The sequence below is a fragment of the Hippocampus bargibanti genome, linkage group LG01, assembly GCF_051943395.1.
Source record: "Hippocampus bargibanti isolate YZ-2025 linkage group LG01, ASM5194339v1, whole genome shotgun sequence".
Lineage (NCBI taxonomy): Eukaryota > Metazoa > Chordata > Actinopteri > Syngnathiformes > Syngnathidae > Hippocampus > Hippocampus bargibanti.
The window spans coordinates 21,289,261-21,307,844 of record NC_142734.1 but is presented as its reverse complement, the minus strand read 5'-3'; the positions used below and the strand labels follow the sequence as shown (position 1 = coordinate 21,307,844).

Here is an 18,584-nt window from a genome sequence, read left to right as displayed (position 1 = left end):
AGTTTACACCTGGCCATTTCCTCTAATCCGCAGACACAAAGACGCATGACTTGTGCCGACTCATCTGACTCAGAACACCGGCAACCAGCTTCATCCAGTGGTTCTGATATGAAGGTCATGACTTTTAAAAGGAAAACAGATGGTGGCAGGCTCTAAAACAAATCTCGCTTCTGTGTGTTTTGCTCCAACCCTTACAGAAAAATTGCACACCATTTGATAACACAACACAAAGATTCCCATGAAGTGGCAAATGTGATTCAATTTCCAACTGGCTCCAAAGGGAGAAGAATCCAACTGGATCTTCTCAGAAATAAAGGGAATCGTGCCCATAACAATGACTTTCTTCGTGAAGGTCAGGGAATGTTGATACCTCATCAGCAATCCAAAAAAACCATGGAAGCCAAAGATCACATGCATTGTGTGAATTGTCAGGGCTACTTTATGAGGAGAGCAATGTGGAGGCACATGCAGAGGTGTCACTTAAACATGCATGTGCAAAATTTGAAACCAGGAAAGACTAGGGTTCAGGCTTTGTGTGAATATGCTCAGCCAGTTCCAGATGGTGTAAATGAACAGTCTTGGAAAATGGTGCTTGCTATGCATCAAGATGCAATCACAAATGCTGTGCGTGATGGTGATTATGGAATTTGGGGAACACCTCTTCAATGAGCATGGGCATGATCTCTCAAAACATGACTACATCAGACATAAGATCCGTGAGACAAGACGACTGCTTCTACAGGGGAAGAAAAATGGCAAGCTTAAAGACATGGTGGATTTCTTCATCCAAGTAAATTTCCCTCGTGTGATCGAAGCAGTGGGCAAGGTGGCTGTCTTAAATGAGCAATTAAATGCTTCAAAATACCGTCCTGAGCACACAAGTTAGGCCACAACCTCAGGAATTGCACGGGTGTTCAAACAAATCTGTTGCACCAGATGGAGTGAATGCGTGTCATCAAAGGCCCTCAGAAACCTGCGTGAGGCAAAATGGAATGTTCCTCAACTTCTGCCTTTTACCGAAGATGTGAAAAAGATGCATGAGTATCTTGAGGTCCAAAAACAGGTGTACCAAACAAAACTCAAAGACACAAGTAGGAAACATTGGGGAGAACTTTCAAAAGTTACACCTTGCGAAATTATCCTTTTCAACCGGAGAAGAGAAGGGGAAGTTTCTAAGATGCCACTTACTGCGTTTACTTTGAGAGTTACATCGTCGACACATCCGGATGTGGAGCTGACTATGTCTGACCTTGAGCGGAAACTGAAATTTTTTATGAGTTTCATAAATATGTTTTTTTCATGTTTTTTAATTTGGGTTCCCACGGGTCAAAACATTTGCACACCATGTCCCCACCATGTTGCAAAACGTGTATGCGTGTGTGTGTGTGTGTGTGTGTGTGTGTGTGTGTGTGTGTGTGTGTGTGTGTGTGTGTGTGTGTGTGTGTGTGTGTGTGTGTGTGTGTGTGTGTGTGTGTGTGAATAAATGGATTTTCCGGGCAGATCAAAAGAATCCAGGGAACCCTGTGACGAGACAGCCCACAGAAACTCACGTTCACGGCACAAGACAGCTGCGATGACTGTGGAATCAAATCACAGATTGTACATTTAGCATTCTTGTGTCGAATCTCAGACATTAGGTCATGGTAGTCTGCACAAAGCACCAAGGTCTGATTTGCACGTTTGGTCTCAAACATTTGAGTCCGGAGTGATAGAAAGAGAAATAGGAAGGGGGAGGCAGAGTGGGTGATAGAAGATAGGTGAGAGAGAAAGAGGAGAGAAAGAGAGCGAGAGAGAGACAGTGAGAGAGAGAGAGAGAGAGAGAGAGAGAGAGAGAGAGAGAGAGAGAGAGAGAGAGAGAGAGAGAGAGAGAGAAATAGGAAGGGGGAGGCAGAGTGGGTGATAGAAGATAGGTGAGAGAGAGAGAGAGAGAGAGAGAGAGAGAGAGAGAGAGAGAGAGAGAGAGAGAGAGAGAGAGAGAGAGAGAGAGAGAGAGAAATAGGAAGGGGGAGGCAGAGTGGGTGATAGAAGATAGGTGAGAGAGAAAGAGAAGGAGAGAGAGACAGTGAGAGACAGTGAGAGTGAGACAGTGTGTGTGAGAGAGACAGTGTGTGTGTGTGTGTGTGTGTGTGTGTGTGTGTGTGTGTGTGTGTGTGTGTGTGTGTGTGTGTGTGTGAGAGAGAGAGAGAGAGAGAGAGAGAGATAGAGAGAGAGCGAAATAGGAAGGGGGAGGCAGAGTAGGTGATAGAAGAGAGAGAGAGAGAGAGAGAGAGAGAGAGAGAGAGAGAGAGAGAGAGAGAGAGAGAGAGAGAGAGAGAGAGAGAGAGAGAGAGAGAGAGAGAGAGAGAGAGAGAGAGAGAGAGATGGGGTGGTTACATAGCCGGGTCAGCGGGGAAAGTGATCCCGACTCACTCGCTCCTTCCACACTCCATCCCTCTGAGCTAGCATCTAATTTGACCATGAAACTTTTGTTGGTGTTGTTCTCCGTCCTTCTCATCTGCACACTCTTTCCTCTACGCTACTGCGACGAACAACAGCAAATCCGCGAAGGTAAAACGGGAAAACCGGTGCTACGCTGCTGGGTTGTCCGTTTTAGTTACACTCGTATAAGTGGCAAATGGCGTCACACTTGAAGCCACTCGACACATTCATTAGGCATATATATATATGTCAGACATAATACGTGTTATATCTCCCTCCTCGTGTTACTCGTCTTAATTTGGTTGTAGTGGAGAGAAAGCTAGCATTTTGCTGAATTAATATCCGTGGCTAGGTTAAAGCATAACTGAGAGCAAAGTAGGGAGTTCTGTTTGTTTGCGGGGACCCCCGCTGAAATAAAAAAGTTGTTGAGTTTTCCACCGTGCCGCTGACGTGGACGGAGCTGTTCTTGTTTGTTTCCGCCTCACTTTCCCATGGGATGGAATTTTAGCGTGGAGCGGAACAGCCGGTGGAAGACAATCATGAATTAGACGAAAATAAGCACGGTCCCTAAATAGAGACATCCTTCCTTCCTCGGGATATGCAGAATGTTTGAGGTTCACAACTACGAAAAAACACGTAGGTCTTGCTGGAAGTTTGTAAACAGCCATGTCGCTTAAACAGATGCAATCCGAGGTATTCGACCCCCACTGCAGATTACATACTGTAAAAAAATGCAAAAAATTGGGACAATCTGCAACGCTTAACGTTGAGTCTAAAACAAAGCTGCACGTCACCAAATGTCGGGAAAACTGTAATCAGAACCAAAATTTGTTTGGACTTCGTTATCTGTGCTCACCCTCACCCCTAAAAACATCAGAGCAAATGTCCCAATACTGTATTTTATATGTTATAGTCGTTAAATATTTTCTTAGAAGCAAGACTCCCCCACAGGACTGGAATAGACTTCAGGCTTGTTCTGAAAATAGCAGTACAGTTATGGGACATTGATATCTTTGGAAATGTTGTTGCTGAAAATGTAAACAATTGCAGAGATTTTTCGAAATAGGACTGTTGGAGTTGTTTGCATGGATGTTGTTCTGGACTTTTCTAAAGTGGCCACCAGAGTAGTCTGACTTGAAAAGCATAGAAATAAATCTCCAGAATTGACGATACAAAACATGCTTACATTTCTAAGGAACCAAAACCTGGTGTCTACCATGAAGCAGATGGATACACTGCAACTACTTTGTACAACACAGTGTTATACTCAGTTCAGAATCAGAAAGCCTTGAATCGTCTCACAAAGGGGAAATTTGCAATTCAAAAGCTGCTTTGAATTAATTAGATCAATAACATTGAAACTGCACTATACTGTACAGTACATTGAATGTGACGTTTTCTTAAACCTTTTTATAAATGTTAGAAAAAGAGTTAACATGAGTATCATGGTGAGAGTATGTAGAATTTGAGTCTTCAGATGCCACCATGAATCTCTGACTTAATTCCTCTTGAATGCTGTCATCCAGATCAAATTGTAGTTGTGACCATTGCAACTAAGGAGACTGATGGCTTCAAACGTTTCATGAGATCAGCGAAACATTTTAATTACACTGTCAAGGTAGGGATCCCCAATTTGAACTTTTTATACTGTTTTAGTGTGGAACACACCAAACCAATAAATTTGCACATTATTTGTGTGTTTACAGGTTCTCGGTCGTGGTCAAAAATGGAAAGGAGGCGACTACTTGTCCCCTGGGGGAGGTCAGAAAGTGCAAATTCTTAAAGCTGCCCTCGAGTCAATGAAGGATGAGATTAAAATCATTGTTTTTATTGACAGGTAATGTGTATTTGTTTTAAAAATAAATATATAATTTACAAATTTAGTAATGTCCCTCATAACCACTGGTGTGGAAGCATGTCCTCCATTTGGAAGTAAATGGAAATTTGGATTGAATTCCAAACCGTATGACCTTAATATTCAAGTAAAGCTTCCACTGCATTCTGCATTCTGCTCTCAATGTTGTCACAGTAACCTCAGCAAAGGAGAATCTAGTGTAAACAACTTTTTTTTCCTGCATTAGTTGGACACTGGCGTGCACCACTGCTGTGTCAGTATCATCTTGTAACTTTCCTTCCACAGCTATGATGTGATTTTCGCATCCGGTCCGAAAGAGCTGCTAAAGAAGTTTGTGCAGGCCAAACACAAGGTGGTATTCTCCTCTGAGACCTTGATCTGGCCCGATAGACACTTAGAAGACAAATATCCACATGTCCGGGAGGGCAACAGGTTCCTTGGCTCAGGAGGTATGCTGCGCATTTTTTTCCATGACACATTTTATTTTGTGTATAATCATTAATTTACAGTTCCAGTCCGAGTTTAGACGACTGTTTTAGCAGAAGGTTACAACACAGTGTTGTGGCATATTCACAGCTGGAGATTTATTTTTTTGGGGGGGAGAACAAACACGGTTTTATAAGCACAAAAAAAGCAAACACGGTCGTGGTAATGAGCAACCGGTAGTTTCAAAGTTACGTGTCTGAAGCAAACAGCAAGTTAGAGCGCCTTTTAACATGAGTTTATCGTTCCCCCCAGGCTTTATTGGCTACCTTCCAAACATCAAAGAAATGGTTGCTGAGTGGGCCGGAGACGATGGTGACAGTGATCAGCTGTTTTTTACTAAGATTTTTATTGATCCTGAAAAAAGAGTAAATACTGATTTTTTTTTCTCTTTTGGGGATTATTGTTGTTTGATATTATCACAAAAAAGATCAATTATTGAGTTCAACATTTATGAATGTCTTTTAGAAATCCATAAATATCACACTGGACAGCAAATGCAGATTGTTCCAGAACCTTCACGGCGCTCTTGGTGAGTGAGAGACTTTTACTGTCCAACTGTGGTGAAACCGATTGAAACTAACCGGTAGTTGACATTACTGTGTGCTGCACAACACACGCGATGCACTGTGCTGTTTACTGTGTTAAAAATGTGAAGTGTACTTTTCCACTCACACCTTTACTTTAAACTGACATTCTCAGTCATGCCCTAGAGAATCTGACACAAACAATACAATACAATACAATACAACACAATACAATAAAAATTGATTTGTACAGCTGAAACTGCAAAAAAAAAACTTTGCGTTACAGGTATCATATACAGGAAATAAAGCAGTCACAAAGATAGTTGAAAGAACCAGGGAGTGTGACCAAGATGAAAAACAACCAAAACATCCCTTTGTGTGTATGTGTGTGTGTCTCTGTGTGTACCTCAAGCGGAACACTCACAGTGTGTTACATGGAGAGCAAAACACTTCAAATTAGCACGAAAAGATTTACACTGGTGGATTTCCAATTTCCACTTTTCAATAAACATCATTAGTAAATTTTTAAAATGTCTGCATAACCTGACAGAAGAATTTTATTAAAATCACCTATTCAAAAATCCACCCTGTTTGGACTCATTTTATGCCAATCATGAACACACACACACACACACACACACACACACGCATTTCAGCTCTTGTAAACATACTCTGCTGCGTGGGTGAGGCGGGGCTGACAAAGCTCCCCATTTTGGCTTTCAACTACCTTCACATGAACAACCCACCCAAAATGCATAGCACTATGTGATTACGCTTCACTTGTTATGCATTTTATAATTCATTTGTGTGTTGTGATTCCAGACGAAGTGGTGCTTAAATTTGAGGATCGACGTGTACGAGCAAGACATTTGCTGTATGATACGCTACCTGTCATCATCCATGGGAATGGACCAACCAAGGTACCGACTACAAGTCCTTACACAAGTCAGAACAATGCCATGGCATGCACGTCTACAGATTCACATAGACAACAACGTATAATAAAGATGCTTATTTTCTTCAACATGTCATTTCTTCACAATGAATTATACATAGTAGAGTTGTGTAAGAGGTCCGATTGGCTTACGCGTCAAAGGGTCCCAGAAACATACCTGTCAAACTCCACGGCTTCATGCCCTTACAAACTGTCATACTTTTACAAAATACAAAATAATCTTACACCATTTTTTTCAAACGTGTTTATTTATGTAAAGTGAGACCTCAACTTACAAAAACCTTATCTTACAAACTTTTCATCTTAAGAACGTCAAATTTATGAAAATTAAACCTTATAATAAGCACTATTTTCATAATACACACCCACCACGGCTGGCGGAGTGATCTTCGGTGGAAGCACACGACCGAACAGCGCTCCAGCCCGCGCTACTTTCCACACCCCCTCTCATTGAATGCACACGTCCATCGCCTCCGAGGAGCTTTTTGCTGATAATTTTACTATGATGGGACCGAAAAAAAACCACCACAGGCTCGTGTTCAGCCCAAGAAGACACAAAATAAAATCACTGTCTCTGAGAAGAAGGAGATAATTGAAAAACACGAACGAGATGTGCGTTTGTCTGATTTAGTGGCCGAGCACGGCTATGCTAAGTCAACCATTGATGTGCAGGCTTTTACCGAACAGTTGCATCCAGAAAAGACTGGCTATGACAATCATCAACATGATGAACGATAATGTGATGGCTCAGCTTCGTAAGACCTTACAAGTCAGAAAGCAACAGGTGTCAATTAAGAGGTTTTTAATCAGCAAAAATGATGAGGAGTCTCCAAAGAAAAAAGAAGAGAAGCCACACCAGAGGTTAAGTTACCAACAGTCCTTATGGAAGGTGACTCCTTCCATAAGCCATCAACGACCATCAAAAAGGTAGATAAAACTTTATTTTACAGCACAGTTTATTTCTTTAATTACAGTCCTCATGTAATGTGCCTCCCTTTGTGACTTTATGATACAATGCAGTGTATTTCCTTCATTACAATACAATAGCACATTTATTATACATAGAATAAGGTATGCTGTGTATAGTTTTAAGGCTTATTTAGTCAAAAACTATATTTTATGGAAACCCGGGAACGGATTATTCCCATTTCAATGGTTTCCTATGGGATTTTTTTTTAGATACACACTTTTCGCCTTACACACTCTGTCTGGGAACCAATTAAGTTCGTAAGTTGAGGTCTCACTGTAGTTTAACATGTTATATTGTACATGTGTTTCATTATATACATGTCATGTCTGTACATATTCTTAATAAATGATGAAATTAAAAGTGTTGCTTAATTACGACAGTGTTCTCTATTGTATGCCACTGTTGCCTTCTTTGCTGACATGAGCATATCTTTTGATGGTTGAAGGTCACAACAATTGCCAGGGTAATTCATCTTCACGTCTTTAAATCATGGAAACCGGAGGCAGCTACTTTCATGTCTTTTTTTCAAGCAACACAATACGAATATTCCACACCTTTCTTCGAAGCTCGTATCAATCCCTCGTATCGTCCTGACATTTGCTCCCACTCTCTGTGATGTTTGCCTCTTCCATTTAACTTTTAATTCAGGTTCGGCCATTGCGACTTGATGATTGTATCCAAAGAAAATTCAAAACTATGTTGTAATGTGGGCCTACTGCTCTGCTTTCGCGTTGTTCACGTGTGATTGGAATGATGCAATGGGAAATCCCTAGGCGGCAGACGCATGCGCACGGCAGCATCAAACCGCTCGCTTCATTTGCAATGAAAAAAACAATACAGAGATAGAGGTTACCGCGGCGAACTCGTTTGACTTGATTGATTTGCCGTTTCGTGATAGTCGGTGTATACCGGAAGGTACCCATAATTGACAAATTTGCGTTTTTCCGTACAGATTTTCTTGTACTTCATACACGTCTTAAAATGCATAATAAACGTACTTTGCACAGCAAAAACGTACAGGTTGACATGTATGCAGAAAGAAAATCTATTCCCTTCTCTCCCTGCTCCATACACATAATTCAGTATCGACAGGCTTCAACATAAAGACATTTTCAACATCCTGTGAAACATGTCAATGTTTTGTATGTGCCAATGATTTCACAGCGTTCTCCATGAGAACAAAAATTCTCTTCATGGGTGTGATAAGAGATATAGCAAACATAGTTGAGATGAGCTCAAACAAGACTTTGCTTTGCAGCTTCAGCTCAACTACCTTGGAAACTACATACCAAACGTGTGGACATTTGAAACGGGCTGTACAGTGTGCCATAACGATCTACTCCCACTTAGGAACCTTAAGGTTGGTCACAGGTTTTTGGCTGTAATACGATCTTGATATTATTATAACATTCAATGCTTTTGCCTTGCACTCAATATTGTTTTTATTCCTCACTTTTTTCTTCATTCAGGAAAATGAATTTCCTTTGGTGGTGATTGGTGTCTTCATCCAGCAGCCCACTCCATTTGTCACCGTGTTTTTTGAACGCCTCCTGAAGCTTCAGTATCCCAAGAATAGACTCAAGCTCTTTATTTTCAACAAGGTAACAGGACAAAAAGGAGTCCACCAATTTGATTCTGTGACTTTGCTGCGAAGGAATTTTGGTCATAATTGTGCTGATGAATGACCGCATGAAACTTTGAAAACTCTTGGAAATCTGGGTGGTGCAGTGGTTAACTGGTTAGCATGTCTGATTATTGGTAAAATTTGAGAATTTGTTAATCATTATTGAACTAATTATTGAAAATATTTATTTAGGACATGTATCTACATGTTTTAAATAGAGGTCAGAACTTTGTTGAAACAACTTTGTTTGTTACATGGATGCATTCTTGGGGGATTGTCATCACACGTTCCAAAGAAAAAAGGCAAAACTCTTGCAGAATATCCATTCTATGTCTTAATGAACAAAATATCTCCTCCTGCTCTATACTTCTATAAACGTTCCCATTTTATTTCTCTGCTGGAGGAACCTCATCACGATCATGAGGTCAGCGCTTTTCTCCAGAACTACGGAAGCCTCTATCTAGATGTCAAATTTATTGGGCCCGAAGAAAAGATGGAAGACACAGCTGCCCGCAACATGGCTTTGTGAGTCACCGAGTCCCATTAACTTGGGTCAACAGCAAATTTTAATCAGGCCTGGATTTATTTGTCCCGAAATAGGAGAATGTCTTAATTTGTTTTCTCGTCCATCATGGTCTTCAGATATTTTTTATTTTTAAGTTTGACCGATAAAAGGTTATGCAAATGCTTCTACCAATGCATTGTCATTTATAGCAATGACATTTAGGATAAAATGCACCTCTTGCTGAATGTTACTTTGTATATTAATAATAATAATAATACATTTAATTTACAAGCGCCTTTCTGAACACTCAAGGACACTTTACAACAAAGACAACACACAAAACAGTAAAATCATGCATAAAACAATAAATAATAAAACAGCAGAATAAATTAGACCATGAAAGCAAGTTTAAACAGGTGGGTTTTCAGGTGTGATTTGAAAGTAGGAAGGGAGTCAATGTTGCGGATGTTGGGTGGAAGTGAGTTCCAGAGTTTAGGAGCGGAGCGGCTGAAAGCTCTGCACCCCATTGTTGTGAGACGGGCAGAGGGCATGTAGAGGTGGAGGGAGGAAGAGGATCTGAGGGCCCGAGAAGGAACGGAGATTTGAATTAGGTCAGACAGATAGGGGGGGGCAAGGTTATGGATGGCTTTAAATGTAAACAGAAGTATCTTGAATTCAATACGGAGTTTAACAGGGAGCCAGTGGAGCTGTTGGAGGACAGGAGTGATGTGGTGAAATGAGGGGGTTTTTGTGATGATCCGGGCTGAGGAATTTTGAACTAGTTGGAGTTTATGGAGACATTTTTGATTGACCCCGAAAAGAAGTGAATTACAGTAATCGATACGGGAGGTGACGAGACTGTGGACGAGGATAGCAGTGGTGTGAGGGGTGAGAGAGGGACGGAAACGATTGATATTGCGGAGGTGAAAATATGCAGACCGGGTTATGTTATTTATATGGGAGTGAAAAGATAGTGTGCTATCAAGGATGACACCCAGGCTCTTAACCTGAAGGGCGGGGGACACGGTAGAACTGTCAATGGTAAGAGAGAAACTATTTGCTTTGTGAAGGGTGGATTTTGTACCGACAAGGAGAAGTTCAGTTTTTTCGCTGTTTAGTTTGAGAAAGTTATGAGAAAACCAGGATTTGATTTCTGAGAGGCAAAGTGTAAGGGATGCAGGTGGAAGAGAGGCGTCGGGTTTACTGGAGAGGTAGAGCTGGGTGTCATCCGCGAAGCAGTGAAAATGAATTCCAAATTTGCGGAAGATATCACCAAGGGGAAGAAGGCATATAATAAAGAGAAGGGGGCCCAGAACAGACCCTTGGGGCACACCAGAAGACACAGGGGAGGACCGTGAAGTGAATGAGGTAATTTGGATAAACTGTGAGCGGCCAGTGAGGTAGGAGTGAAACCAACTAAGTGGGGTGTGTGTCACGCCTGGAGAGTCGGTTGAGCAAGATGGGGTGAGAAATGGTGTCAAAGGCCGCAGATAGATCAAGAAGGATGAGAATAGAGAGGGAGCCGGTATCTGCTGCTATGAGAAGGTCATTCGTGATTTTTATGAGCGCTGATTCAGTGCTGTGGCCGGGACGAAAACCAGACTGGAATTGTTTGTAGAGGTTATTGTGAGTGAGGTGAGAGTGGAGTTGACAGGAGTTGACTTAATCTCTACCTCTTTGTAAATGTGATAAAAATTCTCGTTTTCATGAAAGTAAGATTAGGATTGTCACGTTTTGCAAGGTGGTGATGGCTCGTGCGGATCCCAAAAAGCAGGCAGGAGGGAGCAGGAGGTTGTATTTGAGATATTGTATTAAAATAAAGTCAGCAGGAACAAAATCTAAAAACATCAAAATCTTCTGAACGGAAAAAATACAAAGTATCAAAAGAAAACCAAGATTAAAAGTCCGCCAAGATTAAACAAACACATGCACTGCACTGTTTTTTCGAGAATTTTAGCGATAAATGGAAGATGCGAAATTGGACGTAGGTTATTATTATTGTTATTACTATTATTATTAATATAGGTTGGGATAAGATAAAAAAGGCAGATTCAGGATCTCCAAGCCTACTGAGTCTACTTAGATTTATTTACGTAATTAAAAAAAGACATTTTTGATAAGTGGAATTATTGCTGGTGTATGCAAAGTAATGTGGGGATTTTTTTCTTCTCTGTATTTCAGCGATATGTGCAGGAAGCAAAAGGACTGTGGCTATTTTTTCAACATGGACATTGACGTTGCTTTGAAGAATGAAAACACACTCAAAATTCTCATTGAACAAAACCTGCAAGTATATTTCTGGAAAATTAATCATGATCACCTAACTACGCATGCAATATTTTTAATGGTTACATATTTAGTTGAAGTTGTGGGTGAGGATGACTTTGTTTATTGTAACACGACTTCAAATGCTCGTCAGGCCGATCGTAGCGCCATTGTTGACGCGAACTGGCCGACTTTGGAGCAACTTTTGGGGTGCCCTGAGCGCCGATGGCTACTATGCCAGGTCTGAGGACTACGTGGACCTCGTCAAAGGACGCAGGGTGTAAGATGCTTCAATATTGATGAAGTTTATATTTCTGTTGATAAATTCAGTATGTGCTGTAAATGGATGAAGGCGCTCTTATTTGCAGGGGAATTTGGAATGTTCCATATATAACCAGCGTTTACTTGATGAAGGCCAGCCTCCTCCGCTCGGAGCTCTCAGATGACAATCTATATCATTCAAATTTGATGGACCCGGACATGGCCTTCTGCCAACATGTTCGAAACAAGGTGCTTTCAAATAAATAGAAACATATTTGTCTTCCTGAAATAGTTTTTATCTTTTAAAAGTATGTAAAAACATTTGGAACCTAAATTACCCTGCCTTTTTTTCCTCAGGGAGTCTTCATGTATGTAACCAACATGGACACTTTTGGACGCATCCTATCAATAGAAAACTATCAGACCAGTCATCTGCATAACGATCTCTGGCAGATCTTTGAAAATCCAGAGGTGAGAATCCATCAGTGGGTCCTGATGGGAGTATGCTATCCTGTTTTATATCTTTGGAAACAAGTTCAAGTTATTGTCTGTGTCATAGTCATAATGGCTACTTCTGAAACTTTGTGATGGTATGTAGTGTGCAGTGTGAAACATTAAAATCTGCAGTTAAAGTTAGAGATATTTCAAAATATTTCATAATTGTCCACGCCGGTATAATATCCATTGTGTAATGTTTTTTTAACCAGTTATCCAATTGTTTAGTGGCCTGAAAACTATGCTTTGTGTTTATTTCAGGATTGGGAGGAGCGTTATATTCATGAGAACTATACTCATATCATGAAAGGAAAAACAGTTGAAACTGTGAGTTTTTAACATACAGCACCTTTCTAAATTCTGTTTTTTCTGTGTTTAATCTCTACCTCTTTGTAAATGCGAGAAAAATTCTCGTTTTCATAAAAGTAAGATTAGGATTGTCACGTTTTGCAAGGTGGTGATGGCTCGTGCGGATCCCAAAAAGCAGGCAGGAGGGAGCAGGAGGTTGTATTTGAGATATTGTATTAAAATAAAGTCAGCAGGAACAAAATCTAAAAACATCAAAATCTTCTGAACGGAAAAAATACAAAGTATCAAAAGTATGTAAATGCACTGCACACAATGCATACAATTGCATACAATTGCATACAACAGCATACAATGCGTTCAACAGCATACAATGACATTTAACAATTACCCGACACCAAATGGACGTTCTGGGGGTCCTTTTGAGTATCACTGATTTGAAACGACCAGCACCTGTGCAGGTGCAGGCGGGGCCGACAGCGCCCCCCCGTTGGTCGCCAACCAGATCATGACAGTACCCCCCCTTCAAGGGATTGCTTCCAGAAGTCCCAACAGTCTCCCGAAAGTTCCAACTCACCCGGAAACGATGGTGGAGACGGCAACTGTTGCCTCTCCAGCATATGATGGCCGGCGGCCTGAGGGGAACGGGACTCAGCCTGGGGTGGACGAAGACGCGGCACGGCTCGTCGTCGGCGTGAGTGCGATCCTTCTCGCACGTTCACGCGACGACGCATGGCGCGGCGTGGACGTTGCACTGCCAGGCGCAGAGTGGCACCCCGGACAGCCATATGGGAACAGGTCTCGGCCGGACGCCGACGTGGGCGCGAACTGCCCGGCACCGGGGAAACGAGACCAGTCCTGCTCCGGGATCCAGCAGTGAATGGGGTCTCGGACTGACGTTGACGCGGACTTTGCACGGCTTGTCGTGGATGCAACTCAATTCAACATGCACGACGACAGCGTGGCTGGACGTGGGCATGCACAGCCAGACACACAGTGTCACCCTGGACGGCCACCTGGAAGGAGGTCTCGGACGGACGTTGACGTTGACGTTACGGCTTGTCGAGTGACGCAATTCAAACTTGACGAGGCGTGGGCTAACGTGGACGTAGCATTGCCAGGCACAGGGTGGAAATGAGACGGGTCCGTTGTACCTGCGGGATCCGATGGTTGGTCGGGTAATTCTGTCACGTTTTGCAAGGTGGTGATGGCGGGTGCGGATCCCAAAAAGCAGACAGGAGGGAGCATTTGAGATATTGTATTAAAATAAAGTCAGCAGGAACAAAATCTAAATACATCAAAATCTTCTGAACGGAAAAAATACAAAGTATCAAAAGAAAACCAAGATTAAAAGTCCGCCAAGATTAAACAAACACATGCATTGCACACAATGCATACAATTGCATACAATGATATTTAACAATTACCCAACACCGAATGGACGTGCTGGGGGTCCTTTTGAGTGTCACTGATTGGAAATGACCAGCACCTGTGCAGGTGCAGGCGGGGCCGATAGCGCCCCCCCCCCCCCCCCGTTGGTCGCCAACCAGATCATGACAAGGATGGTGGAGACAATCAATTTACCTTTTTCCAATGTTGCAAAACCTGGCCATGCAACCCTTCAGTGGCTTAGTTTTGCCTTACCCTTTCTGTTCCTCAGCCTTGCCCAGATGTATACTGGTTTCCAGTTTTCAGCGATATTGCTTGCAACCACCTGGTTGAAGAAATGGAACACTTTGGAAAGTGGTCAGGAGGCGGGAATGCGGTAATGTCACCATTTGTTTTCTGCTGTCTCCAATAAATAAATCTCTAACCTCTGTTGTCGTCATGGATGCTGAGAGAACGCATTTTGTTCTTGCTCTCTAATGAGTCAGTCATCAATTGTAACTGGGCGTATAACTCACCAAAAACTGTTTCCTCTCTTTTTTTTGGACTGCCAGGACACTCGAATCCAAGGCGGCTATGAGAATGTCCCCACCATCGACATCCACATGAATCAAGTCAACTTTGATAAGGAATGGCACCAGTTTTTACTGGAGTACATTGCGCCGATAACAGAGCAAATGTACCCTGGTTACTATACCAAGGTAAGACCTCAGACATTTATGTGGAATAAAACAAGTGTTCAGTACTACATGTGCGCTACAGCAGGAGCCGTGCGTCCACAAACACGGGAAAATGGATTTTGGTAAGGATGCACTTTGGATTCTAAAGCAATATCTTCCATTTGCAGGGGTTTTGAGATTAATTTCAGGATATGAATGGATAAGCTGTGCTGAAGCTATTGTGATCGCTGGTAGCCTATATAGTAACCCACCGACACCCACACAACTTTCATCAATACTTCCGAAAGTACTTTGTAGATGTATAATTAACCGATAGTCATCGCTTTCTGAGGATGTCAAAAGCAGGATTACAGAAGGTCTAATTTATATTTCAATTACAGTAAAGTCTCGTTATATCGATATTCAAGGGAGTCCGAAAAAATATCGATATAACCGGGACTATCGATATATCCGACCCTGTTTGCATGTAATTTTCTCCGTGCGTGCATAGAAATAGTATCGATATAACCGGGACTTTACTGTATTTGAGAGCCTCATTCGCCCCTGACTAGGATGTCATTCCCAAAGCCTGGTGTCCAAAGTCAGGGTACTACCCACCCAATGAACCATTCAGCCACCAACATTTAACAAAAACTCTGTTGTGCTGCAATGTTTGTAGTTCCTGTTTGGTTCTTTGCTATTTACACAGTTAAAAGAAAAAAAACTCCATCCATCCAAACTAAACCCCTGTCCAGTGCTTGATGGTGGAATTACATCCAGGTGATTCAAACGAGTTATTACTTGTGCAAGAAAAATTCACGACATCGCAGGACCACAAGCCTGGAACCCGAAATTGATTTACTGTTAAGTTTCATAGAAGCAGCCGAGTCACCCGTTGCTCATCCGTTCCCTCCAGTTCACTCTTGTGTTGACGAAACATGTCTCCTTCCAGTGTACTTCTCCCTTGAACTTCGTGGTGAGGTACAAACCCAACGAGCAGCCCCTGCTCGAGCCTCACCATGACGCCTCCACATTCACTATAAACGTTGCTCTCAACAGCAAAGATGTTGACTATCAGGTAAACAGAGGATGAGAAGGTGGCATCCTTTACAAGCCTCAGCAAGTGACGATGCGGGTGATGTTGCACCACTTTCCGCTTCTTCTCCTCCCTCTGTGAGCCTGAATGCTGGATGTGGAAGCAGCCTTTTAGCTTGTCTTTATCGAGCAACAATTGCGCCTGGCGTACATACGCCCGACACACTGCCCTGGTGTGGCCACTTGAAGTTTCCATGTGAATGCTTGCATGATTTCCTCCTTTCTTATGTGTGTTTGCAGGCTCATTTTGACTTGGCATTTGTAGTTAGATATAAGCCCGATGAGCAGCCCTTTTTGAGGCCACATCATGACGCCTCCACATTCACTATAAACATAGCACTCAATCAGAGGGGGCCTGATTACGAGGTGAGTGGCATCGGAGGTTGGTACAAATCGGACATTTTGATCGGTTAGGATACAATGTCCCAGAACATAGGGGGGAAAAATACAGGCGCTTTCAAACTTACAAACATTCGAGTTTGATGGTACATATGAACATTTTTGCGGGTACAGTATGTTGAAAAATGTTCGTACAGATTCTGTAAGTTAGATTTTGTATTGCGCGCCTATTTCTGGCTGACCTCGCTTGCGATTGGCTGCACACGCACGCAGACACATTAGAGGTTTCAAGGGCTGGATGTTTACGCGACGAACACCAAGGCCTGCTATGATAAATTGTTGCCAACAAGTTCAGACTCCGATCTGCCAAGCTTGCTTACGATTGGCAGCGTAGAGTATGTGGGCGGGGATGAAATCCCTCTTCCCAGTTGACGCTCCAGGGAGGATGCAAATGGCGATGCATAACAAAAATCAATGGCACGTAATTCGGTAATTACGTTCCAGCAGCTTCAGTAATGGCTTATTGAAGACCCACGGATATATGTTGTCGCACTACACTAGGTGTGAATTTATTTTACGACTGTTAAGAGCGTCTTTGCTTTTTCCTTCCCCATTCAGTGTTTGAATTAAACATAAATTCCATACAAAATATAGCACTGAAGCAACTTACGATCAAATTCACCTTACGAACGACCGCTCGGAACGCATCTTGTTCGTAAGGTGTGGAGCGTCTATACATATGATATGGAAGAAAACAAAACTAGAAGATCCGTTGATTGAATGGGAGCCATACAATTAATTTTTGCCCAAAGCCCTTCAAGAGCACTGATAGTAAATACATTTGTTCTTCACCCTACAGCAGGCTTTCCTTGTCTCATCATTTATATGAGAAGACAAACAAATCTATACTGTAGATGTAATAGATATAGGAGACTTGGGAATGCCTGCTGTAGGGTAGTTAGTAACTAGTAGTACCGTCACCCAAGAATAGTTTCATGAAAAGCATATCACCATTCTTTGGCTCGCATGTCAATCTACATTCCTGGTTTTTCACGCTTTTCCATTCCATTATATTCATTTCTGCATTCATAAGTTTCTTTTTTGCATGTATTAAGTGGTTGTTGCATCCATCTCATTTCCCTGCATCTTCAATATGCTGGGCTATTTCGCGGAGTTGTTTTCTTGTAATTAATAGCAGCTATAATGATATTGCATTAAATTGTTGTGCAGTGTAACTGTTATACTGCCCATTCATGTATATAGTATGTATTTTTGTAGTTGCAATTAGTTCGATAATGAGTGTTTTAAAAAATGACAGGTAAGATAAATGAACATCTTCCAAATCAAAATTATGCATGTATGGACCATACAAAAATACCATACATTGTATGGTATTTCCCAAGTTAGCAACCTGTTTTCTTAATTTACTTAAGTACCAGGTGTCATATCCATTTTGGATGAATCAACACCCTACTGCCAATAGATTTCTTTACAATGACATCACTGTGGTAAATTGAAACTTCTGGGATTTAGTTAAAAGGGTCTCATCTTAAATGGTATTCTCTTCAGATGGATTAAAAAAAATATTCCCAAGAATGCCAATGGAAAAAGGAACTCTTCTTCCACAACATTGCGTGTGTATGGCTAACGTGTGACTGTGACCTCAGGGCGGCGGATGCAGGTTCCTCCGTTACGACTGCGCCGTGGAGGCACCCCGGAAAGGCTGGGCCCTTATGCACCCTGGCCGCCTCACCCATTACCACGAAGGCCTGCCCACCACATCTGGCGTCCGATACATTGCAGTGTCATTTGTGGATCCCTGAACTTGTGCGCCTCACCCACATGCAGTATATTTAAGATGCATTGGATTAAAGCATCACAGCGGGTTTTGACGGCTTCAGAATTCACTTGACTTCACCTGCTATTGTGATTTTCTCCAAGATGTGTATTTTAAAAATTCAAAAAAGGGAATTTGAGCCAGGGAATTTTAGATTGTACATACGAGTGTTTGTGACACATCCGTACTGTCACATATTTATTGTTACCATGCCCACTGACCAATGACAGCCAGAAGAGGCTCCAGCATGTCCATGACCCTGCCTAGAGGACAAGCGGTTTGGATAATGGATGGATGCACGTCAGGTGTGAATGTTGCCACTGTGAGTCTTGTACCTGACGTATCAATGGTATCATTTTCCACAAATGTCTTGATGCCTTTTTATTACAAAAAAAACTATCAACAGCCACAATGTTCAAGTATTGTGCCTTTTTTTGTCTTCACGAAGATGAGAGCAATAAAACATCTACTGTCAAACCTGATCGTGGAGTGTCAACATTTAAGCACTTACAGCTGACTGCGAAACAAGAATGTGTTTATAAAAGGTTCTGTGACCTTCAGTGGCTCATTAAAAGACACTGACAGGGCTGGGGATGGAAATCTC

At 42.1% G+C, this 18,584-nt stretch overlaps 1 protein-coding gene across 3 annotated transcripts; it reads left to right on the top strand.

The window, feature by feature from the left end:
- The first annotated feature begins 2,334 nt into the window (after window positions 1-2,334).
- plod1a (procollagen-lysine, 2-oxoglutarate 5-dioxygenase 1a) lies at window positions 2,335-18,462 on the top strand. Of its 3 annotated transcripts, XM_089003512.1 has the most exons (20): window positions 2,335-2,547; window positions 3,945-4,036; window positions 4,125-4,255; window positions 4,559-4,722; window positions 5,012-5,124; window positions 5,225-5,288; window positions 6,106-6,203; window positions 8,467-8,568; window positions 8,678-8,809; window positions 9,236-9,357; window positions 11,519-11,623; window positions 11,757-11,882; window positions 11,971-12,112; window positions 12,221-12,334; window positions 12,620-12,685; window positions 14,325-14,429; window positions 14,605-14,751; window positions 15,662-15,787; window positions 16,045-16,170; window positions 17,811-18,462. In XM_089003512.1, the coding sequence occupies exons 1-20, from the start codon at window positions 2,361-2,363 to the stop codon at window positions 17,964-17,966; spliced, it is 2,418 nt and encodes an 805-aa protein (XP_088859638.1). In that variant the 5' UTR covers window positions 2,335-2,360; the 3' UTR covers window positions 17,967-18,462. The 3 variants fall into 3 exon arrangements, with proteins under 3 accessions (XP_088859638.1, XP_088859627.1, XP_088859624.1); XM_089003501.1 differs by lacking the exon at window positions 16,045-16,170 and having other exon boundaries at window positions 2,338-2,547; XM_089003498.1 differs by lacking the exon at window positions 15,662-15,787 and having other exon boundaries at window positions 2,340-2,547.
- The last annotated feature ends 122 nt before the right edge of the window (window positions 18,463-18,584 follow it).